This window comes from Antechinus flavipes, chromosome 4 (genome assembly GCF_016432865.1).
Source record: "Antechinus flavipes isolate AdamAnt ecotype Samford, QLD, Australia chromosome 4, AdamAnt_v2, whole genome shotgun sequence".
Lineage (NCBI taxonomy): Eukaryota > Metazoa > Chordata > Mammalia > Dasyuromorphia > Dasyuridae > Antechinus > Antechinus flavipes.
The window spans coordinates 347,091,408-347,113,433 of record NC_067401.1 but is presented as its reverse complement, the minus strand read 5'-3'; the positions used below and the strand labels follow the sequence as shown (position 1 = coordinate 347,113,433).

General features: G+C 34.1%; 1 protein-coding gene across 2 annotated transcripts in view; it reads right to left on the bottom strand.

Annotated features, from left to right (window-relative positions):
* Nucleotides 1-22,026, bottom strand: part of ARID1B (AT-rich interaction domain 1B) — a 535,516-nt gene that overhangs the window by 101,819 nt on the left and 411,671 nt on the right. For both annotated transcript variants that reach the window (XM_051997996.1, XM_051997995.1), the window contains exon 7: nucleotides 1,388-1,477. In XM_051997996.1, the coding sequence (XP_051853956.1) occupies nucleotides 1,388-1,477 (90 nt within the window). The remainder of the gene's footprint in view (nucleotides 1-1,387; nucleotides 1,478-22,026) is intronic.

Sequence of the window (22,026 nt, the reverse complement as noted above, 5' to 3'; positions counted from 1 at the left end):
AGCTCGAAGTTTAAGGTATCGAAGTATAACAATTTAGAAGAGATTCTCTTACCCTCGGGTAAGTATCACAGTAATCAGACATTCTTAACTGCCTAGTTTGGGGGATTACTTCACTTGTATAAGGAGGGAGATGGCAGCTAGCAAGGGCTATAATTCTTTGCTTTTATTCTAATTGTTCTTCATTACATTTTGTATTACCTTCATGGGACCAAAACCACAGGCAAGAATAAATGATTTGGACAGTGCTCAATAAAAAATAAAGACAGGACATTTGTAGATTTTGCACTCTCTCTCTTTCTCTCACACAGATACACACATACATAATCAGGAAAAAAAAAAAAAAGAATGCAAATATATGCCCTGATCATTAAAAGATAACAGTATTCTTATAATAGAACAATGTATTAATGATTAGATGACCAATTCATTTTAATGTTTTTTTCTTTGCTGAAAACTGAAGAACTTCTTTATTCTTCATTAAATAAAGAACACAATTTTTAAACATTTATGATATCTGCTGTTTTTAAAAAGTCATTCTATATCTATTTGCTCACTTAAAAAAAACAAAACCAAGTTTAATGTTTTAAACTATAAATTATAACATATAATCTATAACTTAAATGAATATATCTTGCAGAAGTAGGGTGCCAAATAGACAATTCCTACCATGCACGGAGGGTATTGGGACATGTTTGGACCAAGCCAAATATCAGAGAAGCAAGTGTAGAAGGAATAACTGTAGTTATTCTCTGTATATATCAGAGACTTTGCTGTGATGCTGACCTGACCTTGGTCCACTCTGGTTTGCACTGCAATCAACCTTTCTTTCTTTATGACAGTATCAATTTTAGCATTTTGGAGAAAAATTAGTTTAGAGGGAAAGAGATGAAGGGAAGAGGCCTTGACTAGGGCAGAAATAAATATGACACGTGGCCAGCAAAAGGAGGTTAGCCTTCTAGACACAGGCTGACCAGTGCTCTCAGAAAGGTGTTCTATTGTAAAAATCACTGATCGAATCAGGAAATGTGGGTGTTAGTCATAGTTTTATTACTAATTAGCTATGTGATCTTGAATATGTCTTAAAATTTCTTTGGACTTCACTTCCTAATCTCTAAAATAATTAGTTTATGATTTTGTGAACAAGGTATGCATCTGGATGGCGATGATTTCAGAGTATAATTTAAAACATTTTATTTCATTAATACCCATATCTAAACTACTTAACTCAAAATTCCTATTATATAACCAACTTGGAAAAGGAGAAAGGTTACCATTAAAAAAAAAAAAAAAAGAAAAACGAACAAAGAATCAGGTAGCTAAGAATATTCTAATAAGGCTTAAATACTCAAAACACAATAAGGGTATATGGTATAAATTGAAGACCAACCTCGTTCCTGTGGCATTGGTGACTGGCTCAAAGCTGGATGGGAACTGGATTCTGATTGGCTACCAGGAGGCTGAGGTGGCATCTGACTGCCTGTAAAACATAGGAAGGAAATTGGGGTGGGGGTGGGGGAACCCTTTGCATTAATGTTGCAATTGTGTAAAATCAGCATAGCTCAATTTTTTAATCTTGGTGATTTAAGACTTATTAGTTTTATATAGAACCCACCCACCAACCCAGCTCAACAGGTTTGATCTTCTCCAGCATTTTTCTTTTTCCTTTTAAATTGAAGAGGGAGCATGCATAAACATTATTTAGCAACAGGCAGGCTGCAATGTTCAATTTCTTATTGAGTGAATTCCCAACCTCACTGACATGATCCAATTTATAGCTGTGAATCTCCTGACACACATTTCTGCAAGAGGATTTAAGGAAATCCAAGTCTGCTGAACAATACAATAGGACCCATCTAGCTGAGTTTAAATAGGCTTCCAACCAGGCAGGTATGGATGGCTGCCAAGAATTTTTCATTGGTAATATTCAGTCAATACAGAAATTATTAATATCAACAGATTTAAGAAATCTTTCAATCAATGGGCATAACATGGCCTTCTAGGAAAATGTGTAAAAAAAGCTTCACCAGTAGTTCATAGTTAAAGAAGAGAAGGGGATTTAATTTTCCACATCCCTCCCCTTTGATCTGCGGTTTCATCTACTCATTTTGGAAACAATGGCTTGTTAACTGTTAACATGTATTAATTTTGTCTCCTCAGCTACACTGTAGACTGTTTAAGAGTAAGATCCACATATGCTTCTTTGTATCTTCTTATCACCCAGCAAAAAATCTTAATCATTTTTGTGGCACTCCATAAACACTTGGGGAATAAAAGTCACTTTATGATAAACATTTTGTTAGCTTTTGGATTTTTAAAATGTGAATTTAAAGAAACAATTCCTAATGTTTAGCTGAACCAAATAAAAATATAGCAATATAACTATGGAAAGTAGGCTGCATAGCAAGCAGAGGTTTATATTTAGAAATCTTGGAATCTTTGGAGGTGTTTATAAGTTTACTCTAATCCATGTTTTGATCTAGGAGGTCCATATCTTAACTGTAATGCCAATAAGTATTATAGAATGCTAAGAAAAAATCAGACATTGCAAAGGCATCTGGGTTCTAGCACTGGTGGGGAAAAAGACAAGATACTATCCTATTTGTTTTTTAATCCTCATTAAAACAAGTTAGTAAGACAAAATAAAATAAGGAGTGTGGGGGGGGGCAGTAAGAGAAACTCAATTCTATTTTATGCTTTGACTGGAATGTGACTGAGAGATCAAGCTGATACCCATCACTACTGGCCACCTAAGAGCCAAGTCTTCATTAATTACCTTTATAATTTTAAAGTATCACAATTTAATAAAGAAAGATGTTAATGTACTGAGGAATATCACCAATTCATCTGGGCAAAGGATCATGTCCCAATCCCTGACACAGATCTTGGTGTTTTACAGTTAAAAAGAATCTCTCCTGGGTTTCTACAAGATGGCAACTCTGTCATGCCATGCAACCAAAGTGCCAGAGTGCTGAGAAGGAGAACAAATCCCAGATGTCCCCCAGGACTGTCATTCATAGCTAATTCTGAAATAGCAGTGAGTTTGTGACAGCCAGAGAGGCTGAAGAACTATTTTCAGTTTAAGGTTAACACAAATAAAGAGTTGTGAAGAACATTTTTACACTACAAATCATTCTCAAATTGTTTTCTGGGTTTTCTTCTTACTTTCAAATAAGTATATAAAATAAATGAAAGAGGTTTCTGAGTGTTCCTGGGGTTCAACTGCCACTCTTTCTCCCAGATGAGGTGAAAACTGAACAGTTGAATTGGTAGCCCCTGAGAACTGTTGCTCTATGAAGACAACAGGGGTTGCTCTTGCATTAGAACAAAACTTACATAGATGAAACAGTGGGGCAAAAAGCACAAGCTATGTTTAGCCATGGAAGTCCCTTTGCAAGTACATCTGAATTTAATACTAATTGAATAGAAAATTTAAAAATCTGGATAAAAATGCCCCCCAAATACAATTCAGTTTATATGATGGGTTTTTCTTTTAAACAAAAAGACTGGACTCAAGTTTGACTATTCACCTTACCATATGTCAACTGGTGAGACTATTATGGAATACCCTTAGGTCATAAGGATTTATAGTCTGTTTAGAAACTCTAAGGCATGCTATCATCAAAAACTGCCTTCTCTTTCTCTTTCTCTTTCTTTTTTTTTAAAGTCACTCAGGAATCAGGTGCAGCAAAACAGTAAGTGCTTACATTATAATGAACACTTCTGTATGACAGACTGAATTCAGTGACTCAAGACCATAAACAAACAGTAATTCTATGTTAACACAGGGCACTACTACTTTCACTGCATATGCCTGAGGCACTGCTCTTGGATAGAATATTTCAAATGAAAATAAAAAATGCTTTAGGAAAACTATCCATGAATTTGTAAGTTACTACCACAGTCTGGGACATTGCTAGCTGTCCAGCAAAGCATCCAAGACAGGTATTGCTTTAACATACTAGTTAATTCCTTGGAGAATCCTTCAAAAGCAAATAAAAGACGTTTTCATGGCAAACATGCATGCATTAACACAGAGTTTTTAACCCACATTTTGCAAACCCCACCATCCCACACACACATAGTATTGTCTCTGGCTGTTGAGAACCTTATCCTCACCAGCAGATGTGCAGGCACAGCCCTAGCAGAAGATGGAATTTAAAAGCATGTTGTGGGTAAATGATGGAATTATGGAATTAAAATTAATTCTTTCTAAGGCCCAAACAAATGAAAACTTGGGTCCTCTTGGAATTACATGAAATGAACACCTAAACCCAATAATGTTTTTATATGATACTCATTAGTCCCAAGTAAAATCTTTCAAACAAAGTTTGGTGATTCCACTAAGGGAGAATATTGATATGCACACACACAAAAAACCCCCAAACAAATAAAAATACCTATATGATGGAGCTATAAAAAGCTAGCTTTGCAAGGGAGCCCCACATTTTACTCACCTACATCTGTGGAGATGTGAGTGCATCGGTGTAAAATACAAGACTGAAAACAATGCTATGAGTTAAAACTGAAACATGAAGACAGCATCCCAAGTCCCTCATTAGCTGGCCATTTAGTTATGAGAATTTTTTCCCCAATGATTTTTCAAAATATATTATATTCTATATAACATTTGGTGCAAAGACAATGAGAGTGAAGATTCAAGAAGGCCTCTGAGCTAACTCATAATCTCCTCTTCATTAAAAAATCTCAATGTTTGGTTAAGATAGTGTTTTAAGTCCATATTTCCTACTTTACATAGAGAGCTTTCAAAAAAAAAAAAATGAGCCAGGTTAAACATCTGAAAGTATAGAATTGGATTTTTAAGATATGACAGAATGGGACCAAAACTGGCAGGAGGATAGATGATGACCTAATCATCATTTAACTTTATAACTGCCAAAGCATCTGGTAACTAGTCAATTAGACAAATAATTTAGTGTATTACTTAAAAGGAGACAACTGAGGTGCTTTGTTTTGGGTGTTGTTTTGTTTTTAGGTAATAGAAAACAATTTAAAAAACACTCAACTAGAATCTAGATTATTTGTGAACACAATTAGTATCTTTTTATTTCCTTTATCATCCAGTTATCCCAAGTATATGGATGAATGAATGCATAGTAGATAACTAATACTTGAATAATAACTCTGAGAAATGATTAAAATAGTAAGATATAATAGTTTTAGCTATAATCATCTATAACCAGTGCAGCTTGGTCTCATGATTCTAGGTTATGCTGCTTGTAAAGAAAAGTTCCAATAGTGATTTGCAGTTGCAAAAAAATTAAATAAATAGATCATTGGAAAAATAAAAATAAACATAAGAATAAGACATACAAACTTTGACACAAAAAATACTATTCTTAACCTCCCCTAAGGCTAAGATATATTATTTATTAAGTATTTATATCTGCATAGTTTTCTCTTCCTACTATAAACTACTTTTTTCTCCTTTATTTCCCCCACTTCTTGACCCAGGTTCTCATTAACATGTTTGCTAAAACATTAAAAATGTATTAAAGAATAATCACAATAACTTTATTTCCCCTCTCCCTTTTTAAGTTCAGAAAAAAAATAGGAAAATTGTTTTGATTTGTTTTTTAATGGACAGCCTTATTGACCCTTTTTATTTATTTAAATCATAGTTTGGTAGCCATCTTTGAAGCCTGAAGGATAGATTCATTCTATTACTTAATACTCTGGCTGAAGAATAAGGATAATTATGTTTAAGTCCTGAAGGGAAATACTGCTGCCCTTGATGAACTAACATACCCAATTACCAACTTTTGGCTGTGACAGAACAAGCAAGCCCCGAATCTCTGAACCCTTAATGAAATAGAATTAAAATTGTATTCTCCCCCTTCTAGCTGAGGTACATCAGCACTTGGGAGAGAGAAAAGAACGTTCTTGTACCTCTTGAACATAAGCACAAGGATTTCTGTCCTGATGTCCCTGGGTGCCTTCTTTTTTGATCAGGCATGCACAGTATAGTTTTCCAATTTTGATACTTCTAATTACAATACAGAATTATGAAAAGTAGCTTTGTTTTGAATTGAAAAGGAAAGAGTTCTTTGCAAGAGAGCAAGACAATTTAATGTACCTAAGCTGTGGGGAAGAATATAGGAGAATCCAAGACTAAATCTGGTTCAATTCAATTCCTATGTATGTGTGAGATGTAATATAAAGATGAATAGGAGAAAGGTTCTTGCTCTTAAAGGACTTGATTCAAAGGTAACTGCAGAAAAGACTTCGAAAAAACTCTCAAAATGTGTTAAGACCAACAAGTTGCCTCTATCGATACACCATAATATAGAAAAAAATTTATTAGTCTATTTAGCAAATGGCAGTAAAATTGGTGTTGCTTTAACCTTCATAATTTCCTTAAGTTTGGAAGCTGGCATCCCTTAGATCAAAGGTTGGATGTTTACCTGATCATGAATTCAAAGATCCCCAGTCTTAAGGGGGCAAAGCCAGTAGCATAGTCCCCTGGATTTGACTTGGAAATTCATCCTCTACACCATTCAGTTGCCAAAAATAAAAATAAAAACAATTGGCATATGCCCTACACAAGAATATTCCCCGCAGATTCATATAGACTAGAAACATTACTATTTATGATTTACACATTGATATTCATAATAAAGAACAAATGGAGATAATGACAATTCAGAAGCCTCAGGCTTCACAAAAGTCCAGCTCCCTAATGGGAATGAGAATTTGTCCCTTGTCTCCTCCACATCTTAAACATATGATTTGCTTTTTCATAGAGAAACTTAAAGAGTCCACTATTTTGGCCAGTAAATATTAGTATTATCACTGTGAAATTCACAATATTGAGACATAGGAAGTTTGCTACAAATTAAATTACAAAACAGAAAATAAAACTCAAGCTTCCTAAAAACCACTATTAAAAAGTCTACCCTTCAGAGCATAAAAGTTTTTGATCTAAGTCAAAATTAGGACCCTCAAAAAGGGTCTTTTACTTTGCACTTACATATTACACCTAAGCAGTATATGGTTCTACATGATATAATCACAGAACCTGATATCACCTGTTGGTACACCATTCTTTGAATACCTAACTTCTGAAGAGTAACATAAAAGCTAAAATTAACCATGTAAAAGAATTATTAGGGATTTTTAAAAAATCATAGTGATATTTTTCACGAAGCTAAATTGTCCTTTCTTTTTTGTTGGTAGTGGGTGGACAGGAATGAATTGTTGGGGGATTCTGGGGAAACACTTCTTATTCACCTTGCTAAGATGTCTTATATAATTCTGATAACTGGAAGGAAAGCCATGAAAACAATACTATGTTCAAGGAGGATACAAGATATTCAATAAGGAACGACTAGCAGTTAAGTCTTTTCTAATCCCTACTTTAAGTTTAGGTAAAAGACAAGTAATGGGAACTGAAGAGATGGGGCAGTTTATATTTTTCTCACCAGGACAAATTAATTAAAACAAAACCTAATTGATTCTCCCCTCATATCCATTCTTCTTCTCCCCAATATTTCTGCTCTAAGATTTTTTTTTTTTGTTTGATAAGCTTAATATTTGGCTGCCTTGTGAAGAAATGGGTACAGTGACAGATGAAAGACTTGTATTCATCCTATAATTCAGAATAGGGGGGAAAATCAACTGCTGTGCATTTAAGATTCTAACAACCTTGCAATTTGTATAGTCGTTTCCCCCACCCGTTCTTTTGAAGAAATCTGCTTTTATTCTGTTAATAACTAACCACAGTTGCAGCAGCATGGATCCGATTAGCAGTTCTTATGGTACAAAGGGGAAAAGAAAAAAAAAGCTGTGAACAGGGTTGCCAATTTGTCCACCTGGGCCCCCAGGAGAAAGATTAGATGAGGCGCCTGCCTGCTCCCTTTTTTCCCATTTGATCGCTGTTCTATACTGCCTGATAGAGAGAGGCCTTTTCAAAGCCAAGTCACTGCCTTTCCCCCCTTCTTTAATAAAAGTTTCACTTGTCTCTATCTTCTGTCATACATTTCTGTGTTGTAACATATTATAACTCTATGAAGACAATCAATGACAATATTTAAAAAAAAAAAACAACCTAGAAATTATTGTTTAAAAAAACAAGACAAACAAAAAAAAAAAAAAAAAACCAAACCAAAACAAACCAAACCTTCAGAAATTGAGTTTGGGATATTATTTCATACACAAATATGTTAAAGAAGTATATACCTAGCCTATAGCTGATTTTTTTATTTAAAGATGCATATTTGAAAAAGTTAATAGTTCAGATCATAAAATGAAATATGCTATATAAGCCCATGAACATTAAATTACATACCCTTTAGACATTTAAGTCTGGAGATTTCCTCTCAACAATTCTAATTTAGACTTACATAGATTGTTCTACTTTTCCAAGAAACCAAAGACTGTGTACAGTCTTATTTAGTGACTAAAACTCTCAAGTTTAAAAATATTATTAAATGATAGTCAGAAGTAAACTGTAAGCCATTGTTAGAAAACTGGAAAACATTGAAAATTATATAATATTTCAATTTATGTGAATATATTCAATTTCTTCTCTATCTGCAAACTTTAAAAAAGTAGACAAATACCTTTTTAAAATTACTTTATAAAGGAACTCACAATATGACATGTCAATATTTTTTTTTTTTTTGGCTAACTCCAATAGTTATACAGGAATTCTTTTTGAAAATAAATATTCTATAAACAAATCTCTTTTTAATGACTGGAGGCTTTAGTGATGGGGAAAACTTTGATCACTTGGTCTGTGCTAGTGGTGTATGAGGAAGAGGTGAAAGAAGAGGAGATGGTCTTTCAAAGGTCATTTAAAATCTTTACAACGTACTATGTACTTACATACTGAGGGAAGAACCACACAGTCCTGCGAATGAAAAAAGCACTGTTGGCTAGACCAAAGCTAAATGTAACCCTGGCAATTTTCATTGATCACCCCAAGAGATGTGGCATCCAGATGAGGTACATCAAAAGGGCAATCTATGTCCTAAAATGCATCCTGATATCTCTTTTGCTGTTTCCATTCTCTGGTAACAAAGTTTTAAATGACAACTTGCAATGATAATGAAACTGCTATGTTTTAAAGTTACTTACAAATGCACAGGACATGAAGGAGAATGTTATAGAGAGAGGACAGGGAACTGGAAAAAGTAGGTTTAAATTTTGACTTTGCTAGGTATTTATTAGCTTTGTGACTGGCAAGAACTACTAAATTTCTGTGGGCCTCAATCTCCTCAACCATAAAACAAGGGAATTTGACTAGGAATTCTATAGACTCTTTTTTTTTAGTCCAAATAATTTAATATAACTGTATATGAAATGAATACATATACACATATAAATACTATATGTATAAGTATGTTTATATATACACAAATATATATGTGTGTGTGTGTGTGTGTGTGTGTGTGTATATGTATATATATATATATATATATATATATATACACATATATATAAATAAAAAATGTCTGTATCTATATCTCCTAAATTCTGAAATTCTGGTTGGCTAATGTCCAACATGTACCAAAAAAGTCAAATTCAGTGTTCATCAGCTCGTGCTGACTTCAGCTGTTTTGCTAATATGAACATTACCTGGCTAATGTTCTGAATAAATCTTGACAGTTTCCTATAGATTCTTGGTTGGTAACCTATAGAAGATATCCTCCCAAGCATGTTGACAGACAGACCTCTTCTGAATTTTAAGATGGTCAATATTCTAAAAAGAGGGAGGTTACTTTGTGCAGGAAAGAATGGATAAAAGAGATTGCTGTATTAGTAGTAATAGCAGTAGCAGCAGCAACAATTGTAGTAGCTATAGTAGTAGTGGTGATGGTGTTAATGGTAGGGTAGTAGTAGTAGTAGTAGTAGTAGCAGCAGCAGCAGCAGCAACAGCAATAATAGTTGTAGTAGTGATGATAGCAGTAGTACAGGTAGTGGTGATTGTAGTAATTGTTCTAATATTAATGGTCACCTTTTTCTGGGGGGAGGGGTGCTTTAAGGATTGTGAAACATTTTATATATACTATCTCATTTGATTCTCACAATAGCCCTGTAAGTCATACTGTTATTATCCCCATTTTACAGATGACAGATTAGAACAAGGTTAAATGATTTATCCGGGATCTCACACAGCTAATAAATGTCTGAAATAATATGTGAACTCACATCTTCCTGACTTTTGTCTAGCATTCTATCCACTGGGCTAGTTCAACTTAAAATGTACAAAGTGATTGAGATAATCATATTTTCTTTGGAGTTATTTATTTTCCAACTTAGTCTTTATTAATTTTTAAACCATCAAATAAATTCAATTTATAATAACCAATCTACATGACTACTTAGACAATGTTTATACCATTGCAAGACAACATAAGGCAAAAAATAAAGTTATGAGAAAGTTTGCAAAGTGAAATGTGTATCTTCTTTAAAAAAAAAAATAAACTTTTTCTTTTTTTTAATCATTTACTTCAAATTTCTTAGTGTGGATCAGGAGACTTTTCAAACAATAAGCCTGTCAATAGAATAGGATCCCAATATGTTTTATCATCAAAGTTTTAATAAACAGGCATAACTCTGGGGTGCTCTGCTATTTTCCTGTTACAACATAACTCACAGCAGAAGGATGGATTTTAAACACTTTGTGTTGGGATTCACCATACAAGTGCTATGCAGCACTACACAGATGGAGAAATGACTGATTCAGAAGCTTTAGATTATTCAAAAAGGGGGAGAAGTATGGCTAGATCTGCTCCTAGCTTGAACTGTGACTCCAATTCAGAGATTTATATACATCATGATTCATGGGATGTTACCATCCCCCAATCAAACTGCTGTAGGAGAGGTATAGTTTAAAAATGTGGAACTATAGTCATTCTCCTTTGTAAAAGATTATGAAAACAGGATAAGAAGGAAAAATTTCTCAAGTCATCAGCTCAATAAGTTTTTCCTCGTTAATTTTTTTCTTTCTGATAAGCTCAGGATACTACTCTAATTCCATTTTCAAAGATAAAAAAACTATACATGGTGAGAATTCCAGGAGTAATACCTGTATCTAAATGATCTATTTGGCTTTGTAACAGATTTCTACACCGAGTTTTATTTTTATTCATTTAAAAACAATCCCAAATTTAGAAATGAGAGACAAATTTGATGTTTCGATTCTATGTAATTTTTAGATTTTGTGAATTTTATTTAAAGTACTATCTCTGGATTCACCTAATGATGAGGCTGGAATAATTTCAAAGAAGTCAAAACTGTAAGCTCCCAAAAGGAAATGAGAAGTACATGGAGGGTGAAAATGGGTACAAACCATTTCAAATAGTAATGTATGTTTATGGAAAACAAAGAAAAAAGAAAAACAAAGTCAGGGATATCTTTCATTTGGAAAAGAAGGTGGTGGTCACATAGAAAGAAACTGGACAGACAATTTAAGTGGTACATTGATGTCTTAGACATCTTGAAAGAACCAGCAGAACTTTAGATTACTGAATATGGGGAGGACACATGAAAGGAAACAAATAAAAGATACAAAGGCCTAGAGTATGTGGAGGGCTTCATACATGCACCAATGAAGAGAAAAATCTATTCTTTGAAGGAGATTAAAAATAGCTACATATCATCAATTATGAAAATTTATTGTTGTTGTTGTTGTTTTTTCCTTCAAGGGAAATTGTTGGAATCTTTACAAACTATTAAGTCATTAGAGTTGATAGAGACAATAATTATCTAATTTAGCATGGTTCAGTATCTTACAAGGAAATGTTTTGGGCCAGAACCTGAAACAAGGTACTAAGTAGAACTAATTGATACAATGCTTGTGTTCACACCTTTACTCATTGGAGTTCACACATTTGGGAGATTTCAGGGTTTAGTATGAGATATCTGAATTCACACCTGCCTTGAAGCTGTTAGGGCCAGAGTGCACTATGGGAGAAAACCCATAATCCCACTCTCTGATATATAAGAAGAAAGCAGAGGTCCAGTTAAGAGAGTTCAGCTGAATTTAGAATGAGAGGGGAACTTTAAATGAGTTCAGCCAGAAGCCCTCTGAGTGAGGAGTTTTACTTCCAAACATTGACTGGGGTCAGAGAGGAGCATTCTGGGAGATTGAGAGCCAGAAGCCTTCTCTCAGAGGCAAGACAGATTCACCTTTGTGCTGGCTGGGCTGAAGGACAAACCTTTGGCTTTGGAGACATTTGGAGGGAGCTCTTCGAACCAAGCAGAGAGGTAGGCCTCTAAGCTAACCAGGCTATATTGGAGGCAATAAAAGATCTGAACTTTTATCACCTGGCTGCATTTTGAGGTGATTATTACTTTCAACTGCAACTAAGGCTGCCTCCAGAAAACCTCCCCTAAGAAACCTGCTCTTTCCCAGAGAGAACTATTATATTTAAAAGAAGAAAAACACCAACAGAAAATAGCACATTTTAGGACATGTTTAGCAGAAAAATGGGAGGTGGGGCAGAAAGTCAAGATTTATTTGTGATATCATAGCCAACCAACTAAGGCAACATTCTATTCAAACTTTTCAGTCACAGAAACATTTCCTTTAAATTCCTAAATTTAAGTTACCTAAAAGGGTTGAAAACTTTAGTTTGGAAGTTAATATGGTCATATATGATTATGAAAAAAAATCCTTATGCAGATGTGTAATATAAAGTGGCTTATAAACTGGCCAACACAAACAGCAAGAGCAGAGACCAAAGCCAGCCAAGGGAATTATGAATTAAGAAAACAAGAAAGGAAACAAGTTTAAGGAATAATTGGGTGAGTTGGCCTTCTTTAGAAAATCGCCTAGCTTATCCAATAACAGTAAATCCCAATCATTGCTTTGGGAGTCCTTGCAACACATTACATTTTTTAATCAACTTAAAAGATTCATTAATTTTGGTATCCTCAGCAAGGTCACACTCTGAGCATTCAGCTGTGTGCCTTTAATGTAGTTTGCAAGTACAAACTCCTATGTCACTTTCTGTTTGGAAGGGGGAATATCAACATTAACAAACCCTGGTTATATCATTTATAAACATGCAGATGTGGATTATTAAAGATTAATGCATTTTGGGATTGGTGTCGGCATTCCGTTTGTCTCATGCCGAAACCAATTCTGTTCTTCATTAGTCAATGACAACCCACATCACCCTGTTGTGGAAGAGAAATCAAAGGTGCAAGTGTGGGAATTGAGAGGAAAGGATGAAACTGATGACTAAGAGACTTAACGGCTGTAATCAATCAATGCATCATCATAATTTCACTTCACAATTATTTGAGGACATAAACATAACTCCCTTTGCAAAAGGCTTGGGTTTCTCCTCTAAATACTAAGCATTATGTTTAGAAAATTTAGTCATCTGCACAAAGACTCGAATACAGCCTATGGAAATATTCAGACCATAACAGACTGCCAGGTGTTATATTTTGTTTTGTCTCCATCTCTAACAACATTGTCAATTAGTGGATTTCCTCTAGACTAAAATGAACTTTTTGAAGCATTTGCAATATACTTTCATTTGCATTCTGACTTCTCAGTGAAAAGACACAACAATTGAATTCAATGCCAACAGCAACTAAACTGTGGAAGCATGTTGCACTGACTCAAGACATACTGCCAGTTCAATTTTACCATAAGCTCAGAGTGGTGACAGTCTATTCAACTTAAAAAAAAAAAAAAAAAAAAAAAAAAGACAAACACCAAAGTGGGTGTTTAAAAAGTTTTTTCTGTGCTCCCTGATAATAGCATCAAAAGAAATTGATAAGAGAATTGCCAGATATATAGCAAAAAAAAAAAAAAAACATTAGTCACTGGTAATATTACCAAGCTTTTAAAAAAAGGAGGGAAAAAAAATAATATATTTGTGACACTGGGGATTTCTATGTTTGATTTATGCTTAATCTACAAAAGGTAGGGAAAAAAAGGAAGAAATTAATCATGCAATCTAAGTAAAAACACATGAAATTGTATAAAATCTAAATGCTCATTTCTAGTGGGTGAATAGAGAATAGGAGGAAATGGGTCATAGTGAAAATAAAACAGAGAATTAAGAAAAATAAGTGCTAGTTCCAGCTTTAGAACTTATTGACATAATTATCCCTCTGACCCAGGACAAGTCACAATTTCATTGAGCTTCAATTTCCTAATTTGTAAAATGGAGTTAATAATATCTGCCCTACTTACCTCACAGGATTATTATGATTAAAATACTTTAAAGCAAAAGTGTCAAATTCCTGCCTCCCTCATCTGCAAGAATGAAAATACTATTGAAAAATATTTTTTAAAAATATAATCCCACAGTATTAATGTTGATTTATAGTTTTCTAAGTCAATATGCAGCCCTAAAAATATGTTTCTATTTGAGTTTGATGTAATCCTTTAAGAGACCTAACCATGCCAACTACATGCTCAAAAATCTTCAGTTGGTTTTCTCATTATCTCTATTTGTACAGCAAAATAATGATTTGGACATGTATACTTATTTTGCATTTAATTCATCCTCTAATATATTTAACATGTACTGGTCATCTTGCCATCTAGGGGAAAGAGTGGAGGGAAGGAGGGGAAAAATTGGAACAAAAGGCTTGGCAATTGTCAATGCTGTAAAATTACCCATGCATATAACTTGTAAATAAAAAGCTACTAAAAAAAAAAAAAAAAAAAAAAAAAAAAAGAGTAATAAGGGAAAGGTAGAATAAAGGGAAGTGATTCAACGGGGAGAGGGAGGGATCCTAAAGAGGGTAAGTGGTGTGATACAAGTGGGGCATATAAGTTCAAAACTGGGAAAGAGGGTTGGGGTGGGAAAGTAAAAGATTTAACTCAGTTGAAGGAATTAAATAATAAAAATGCACATGCATAAGAGTCTCAGTACCCAAACTACAATTTAATAGCATTATCAGCAATATAAGTGACTGTTTTTTGGAAGCCCAGATGAGACTATCACTGAGGGTAATCAGCTAGGACAGCTAGGTGATTCAGTAGATAAAAGGTAGATCAAGTCAGGAAGATATGAGTTCAAACATAGCCTTAAGTACCTATGAGCTGTCTGGTCCTGGACAAGTCACAATCCCATTTGCTTCACTTTCCTAATTTGTAAAATGAACTGGAAAAGGAAATGGCAAACTACTCTAGCAGCTTTGCCAAGAAGACCCCAAATAGGGTCATGAAGAGTCAAAAGTGACTAAAAAATGGCTGAACAGCAAGAAAAAGATAAGCAACAACGAAAAATGTCCCAATTCTGAATTTGAACCATTAAGAAAGGTAAAAGGCTTTGAACCTCATTATTAATCCACCAAATCTATTTAGAACTTCCATTTCCTTTCTTCTTCCCAAGAAAAGCCTCAGTTGGAATGAATATAAAATTATTCTTGTGTGCAGCATACAAGTAAATGTTTTCCTTGTCAGGAAGGGAAATATAGTCTTATCAGTATCCTTGTTTTGCAAAATTGCTAAATCAGTTTTGTGTAACACCATGGGAAAAAAAAAACATGGATAGAGCAACCACATTTGGTGGTGATGTGGTGTGGTATGCATGTGCGTGCGTGTGTGTGTGTGTGTGTGTGTGTGTGTTTTATATATTCTGCTCAGTTTGCCAATAACCAGCATGCATCATCCTTAGAATAAGCTGTTCTAAGGCGAAGCCATGAAAAAATTTTTGATAGATTCCCTAAAGTTTTCCAGGTAAAGTTATAATGCTTGCTTTTAAGTGAAATAAGTTCTATGATCTAAAGCTATAACATTTAAGATTACACCAAAGTTACAGTGAAAATGAATATATCCAAGACCCATTTGCATTCAAAAACAATTTCTGAAATTATCTAGTTTTCACTAAAATTCACATGCTAGGATTTCACTAGATAGAAACGAATTAAATCCTAAAATTAAGACTCAACATTTTCAAAAAATGAGCTAATCTTTTTTTTCCTTAAAAACCTATTCTTTCTTCTGATTTCATCATTTCTACCAATGACTTTATTGTTCATGATCTCCCCTGTCAAATCTTGGTTATTTGTTATCTTTAACTCTACCTTTGCTCTCAGTTCCCACCTTTAAGCAGCTGCTAGATCTTGTCAGTTTAACCATGACTACCACTCTTAATTCAGAGTCTCATTACTCTTTGCATGGACTACTGCCATCATCTCAGCAATATTCCTCTACCTCTGCTCTCTCCCAACCACAAAGAATCCTGCACGCCACTGACAGGTTAAATGCTACTTCTCTACTTACAGCTCTTCAATAGCTGGCTCTTTATTTCCTAGTAAGGAAGGTTCAACCTTCTGAGTGGCATTTAAAACTCTCAAGCATCTGACACCACCCAATCTTTCCAGCCTTCTCATACTTCTTTTCCCTTCTCCTCCATGCTGGAGCCAAATGGGATGAAAGGCTTATGCTTTACTTCCTCTCTCTTCATGCTGTTAATAGTATTCTCTTCTCATTCCAACCTGCTGAAATTCTATCCATGCTGTTAAGGTTAAACTTAAATGCATTCATCTGGAGGGTGGTCTTGTTTGTGAAATGAGTACCAGATTTGAATAAAAAGCTTTGCATTCAAGTGTCATCTGCCATCTTTAAAACCTATTAGATTTGTGATAATGGACAAGTCATTTAACTTCTCAGAAAAAAGAGGATAACACTTGGACTATCTACCTTTCAGGGAAACTCAAGATGATTGGTAGATCTCAAAATTCTCTCTCATGATAGATAACATGAGTTATATTATTGTGAAAGCTTTGTTGATGGTCTTAATAAAATCTTTCTTCTCTTTGACCTCATAAAACACTCTTCTTTTATACAATTTTGGGGCAATTGCTATCATATCCCTCTGCTAAACAACCAACATGAAACTACATTTATTGCTCCAAGAACTAACATATTCCTGTGCATGTGGTAAGCAATGCATAGATGTCAGTTTATTTGAATTAAAAAGAGCCTTTAAAGTCATTTTGTCCAATTTCTTCTCCTGTGGAGAAATTTGTTCTATAAAATCTTTGACAAATGTTTAGTCTCTATTGGAAAACTTCCAGTGATCTTGAAAACTCAGTGTAACTCACTTCACCTTTAAGAAAATTTTCTTTTTATTGATTGGAAATTAAGATAACTTTATCCTTACTTCTATTTCTTGTTTCTAGCTCTGACTTCCCTTACTAAACAAATTAAGTCTATCTCCGATTTCCTTGGAAAGCTTTTCAAAGACTTATAGATAGCCACTGTGTATTCTTCTAAACATCCCCAAATCTTTCAGCCACTTTCATGATAAAGTTTGGCTCTCTCTCAAATTTATTAATGTCTCTATTAAAATTTGGCTCCCTGACATATACACAATACATAAGAAGTTTGACAAGAGCAAAATATGATTGTCAAGTTAGTGGGCAAAAATCTCCATTAAGGCACACAGTCTGCCTTGAATCTCTGAGTTATAGTATGTGCTCTTTAAGGTAGTAGCTCTGCTTTGGCAAATTGATGTGGACAAGAGGTATCTTTTTCAGATAGTGTCCCTGTGAATGTTGTAATGGACCATCAGCTGTAGAAGGAATATCTTATATGTACAATGAGCGTACTCATGATTTTTTAGATTTAAAAAAAAAAAAAGAAACAAGTCTGGATGAAGAATGAGGAAGAAATATTATAACAAGGAATGAAAGAATTGTATATGTATTGATAAATGATTTATTCTTCCATCAGTATTATTCATGAATTTGGCTATACAAGTTTGGTTTCCAATAACAGGAATACTAGGGGACCTCAAACTAATATTTAACTTGGAATCTGCACAATACCTCTTCCTTTAGTTTGACAAGACTTAACTAGTTAAGATTCTAATATATATTCTCCCTATCATCTTATGAAAAGTGATCCTTTAGATATTAAAAATGGGCAAAATAGCACTGACCTATATTAAATAGTCCTCATTTTCTTAATAAAGAGACATTGATGTCTAACAGATAAACATTTAATATATTACAAATCATTTTTAACATTTGTAAAATAATTACTGTAATACAGTTCTGGTATATAATGAATCTAACATTATGTAATGTTAATTTTGTGCATATCTGCTAATTTTTCTGCCCAAATGTACTAATTATACTATTGTTTAGTTTTTAAGGTTTTTTTTTGTTTTTTTTTTTTTTTAGAATTTGAGTAAAGATTTTATACTTAGAAAAAAAAAAAGGCACACAGTCTAATGAGCTATTTTTTAAAGAGCAGTAGGGTATGGGGAAGAAAGTTACTCACGCTATGGATTCATGGGGGGATCTAGAAGGTGCAGTAGCCACATATTCAGAAAGAACTAAATTCATGCTCCAGACACATATTAATTGTATGATCCTGGGCAAGTCACTTAAACTGTTTCCTCAGCTGTATTAATGGGGAAAATAATAGCATCTATCTTCCAAGGATATTATGAGGTTCAAGTGAGATAATATTGTAAAAGCACTTTACTAATGTTAAAGCCTGTAAATGTCAGCTATTGTTATTATATTTAGCTATGACTCACGTAAAATTTCTATATTTTTTTCACACACAGTTTTTAGCCATGTACTGGATAAACTATCCATTTAGGAAGAATGGATGCCTAAACATCTAAAAAAATCTAGGTCTTGAAATCTCTTCATAAAAAAATCAGATTTGTAACAATCATTCTTCATCTTTTGAGCACTAACTGTGACAAATTAGACTAGGAACTATCATTTCCTATCACCTAAAAACCTTCCTGTTCACTTTGGCCTATGACTACCTTTTAACTGCTCTTCATTTTTCTCTTTTCCATTAAGCATCCTTCCAGTGCCTGCTTGTCTGAATGTCAAATTAACCAAGAGAATTAGCTTTATAGCCAAATTACTTTCCTGTATGTATCTGTAGCCATGTCAGTGTAGATTGTTATCTACTCTTACTTGTTTAAAAAAAAAAAAAGTAAGAGAGAACTCTTACTTTTCTAAACATTCTCCTCAGTTCATGTTTGTAGCATATAAGATTTTTCTCAAGTTGATGAAGAACATCATACCTAGCTGTCATTAGGGCTCTTTCTCTCATCCTGTAGGAATTGATCTGTCAGCAAAGTTCTTGAGAGATAAACTTAGTGTAAATTAACTAGTATAAAGTAAACATCTTTGCCATACTCATTATAATGGAGATAAAAACCTTTGATATCTGTAATATTTTAGTTTCAAAAAAGCTGAAGGAAGCTGAAATAGTTTGAAAACTGCAGAGAGTACATGGGTGGAACTTCATCTTTCATCCTATGTATTATGCACATAGATCCCAGGCTGGTGGGGGAGAGGAGAAGACATTTGCCTTCATCCAACTAAGAGTTTATAATAATATTCCCTTTTCTCCAGGGCCTTACATTTCACATGATCACATCATCAATTCTTATTTTCTGTTCTCCCAAAATTCTTTAATTTACTCTGATAGCTGCACTGAAGAGGATAGAAGGAAACAGAGAATGCAATGATCTCCCCCAAAAAAGGGAAAAGAAAGAATCAAAAAAGAAAATATATCAAACTTTTAAAAACTCATTTTTTCCCCTATCTTCTATGCTGGAAAGCAATGTTTTACATATAACTATAAAGATATTATGTGCAAACTGGAAACTGAGTGGATGCCCATCAGTTGGAGAATAGCTGAATAAGTTATGGTGTATGAATGCTTTGGAATATTATTGTTCTATAAGAAATGATCAGTAAGATGATTTCAGAAAGGCCTGGAAAGATTTACATAAACTGGTGCTAAGTAAAGTGAGTAGAACCAAGAGAACATGGTACACAGCAACAAGATTATATAATGATTAATTCTCATGGACTTGGCTCTTTTCAACAGCAAAATGATTCTAGGCAGTTCCAATAATCTTGTGATGAAGATAGCCACCTGCACCCAGAAAGAGAATTGTGGATCACAATATAGTAGTTACACATTTTTGTTGTTGTTTGCGTGCATTTTTCTTTCTATTTTTTTTTTTTTTTTTTTTTTTTTTTACTTTTTGATCTGATTTTTCTTGTGCAGCATGATATTGTGGAAATATGTATAGAAGAATTGTATATATTTAACATATACTAGATTATTTACCATGTAGGGGAAGAGATGGAGAAAGGGAGGGAAAAAAGAATTTAGAACACAGGGCTTGCAGAGGTGAATGTTGAAAACTATGTTTTATGTTTTAAAATGTTTTAAAAATAAAAAGCTTTTAAAAAAGATATTATGTATAAAAATGCAGATATGTCATATGACATTAATAAAATGATGCACTTTCTATGATGTCAGGAAACATGTTTTTGATTAGTCTCCATGCTCACTTTATCTAGAGTTTATATGGGCAGAATAGGTACAATATAAACTAAACATTTGGTAATAGTGACACAGGATATCTATTCTTTTTTGGTTTATTTTTATAAGCAATGGTCACTGAACTTCAGGAAAAAAATACTTATTTTCATCTGAAATTTGCTTTGGTGCTAATGCTAAAAGATAAGGAAGAAAAAAAGACAAGGGAGTGAAATATTTGGGGGGGAAATAATTAATGGAAAGTCCATGAAATCATTACTTCCTGTCTCTAACACACTTGATGAATTATCATGAGTAGTTTAAAATTCCCTCAGATTTTATAAAGAAAAATGGTGGCAGAACTTCCGAAAAAAATCCTATTGGATATTGATGGGTTAATATTTGCCCAGCCCATCAGCGATCTCCCACAGTAAACGCACCCTTCTTAATATTTAAACACTGTTGCTGCTTACATGGCACAGGAGAAAAAAGCTGACAAAAGCCTTTGGCCAATAAAATAAAAATAAAAAAAATTGTTGGGCTTATTTACATTTTTGCTTTGTTAGTAAACTGGAACGGTTGGCACAGGAGGCAAGACAAGTGAAATTAACATCCACTAAATCTTCTGGCAACAGCAGAGCATTTTGATGTGCTGTGTCAGCTTCTACGAGTGTGATAGGTAGAATGAGGCAAAGAGTAAGACCCACACCAGATAAGAGGCAGCCGTGGCTCCTGCTCCAGAAAAAAAAAAAAAAAAAACAATCAAAGAGATCTGGGCTGCAACATGCAGCAAAAAGTTAAGGAAGAAAAGAAATTAATTTTTATAAAGAAATTAGTGCTTGGCACCCATAAATGACAGGAATGGCTACATTAAGGCATTGGGGCTGCTTTAATTAAGTACATTTTCTTTAACTACAACTACAAAAAATTCACTGGGGGAGGGAAAGTGGGGGAAGGGAGCTATGGCTTCCATCCCCATACGAAACTTTAGCAATATGAAGTAGAGGGATTAAAAGATTGTGTGTAAGGGAGGAAGGGAAGAGAACAAGTGAATGCAAGAATTTACTATCACATGGCACTGAAAAGCATATGTATTTCTGTTCTTAAATACATATATAAATTAAATAGAAGCAGATTTCTGTACCTTCCCCAACTATAGATGGCTACAATGGTGGAACTCAGTAATGTGCAAACAAAGGCAGCTGATCCATGTGGCTACTTACCATAGAAAATCTCCACCCTGCTTTTCAAAAGGAGTGCAGGAAGGAAATGCCCCACTGAGTTAGGGATATGCCAGTGCCAATGCTATGCAAGTGCATCATGGTAGCAATTCCCATGAAACTGGAAATGTTTGTCAGAAGGCAATATAGGAGGGCAAATTTGCAGTGGGTGGAGAAACAGTTTAAACAGGCACTGAACAGAATCAGCCATTTGGGAGGTTTTATTGTGGGTGGTTTGTTTATCTACCTTTGTGATGTTTCTCATTAGTTGTCAATTTTATTTACCCAGAGCAGAAATGGAGAAAATGATGGTTCTTTTCCAACAAACACTGGGAAAGCAACACCTTTATTCAAATAGTCTTCCCAGCAAGAATCCCCTCCAATGTTTTGGCTTTTACTCATCATGGCTATCAGCTACATAACAGCTGCTCATTTTACAATGACTTTGCTGGAGAGACAATGATTGAAAGAGCCAATCTGCGTCACATGGAGAGGCAGTAGCAAGATATAGCAAGAGGTAATGGGACAGAAGTGAGGTCAGAAAAAAACCAA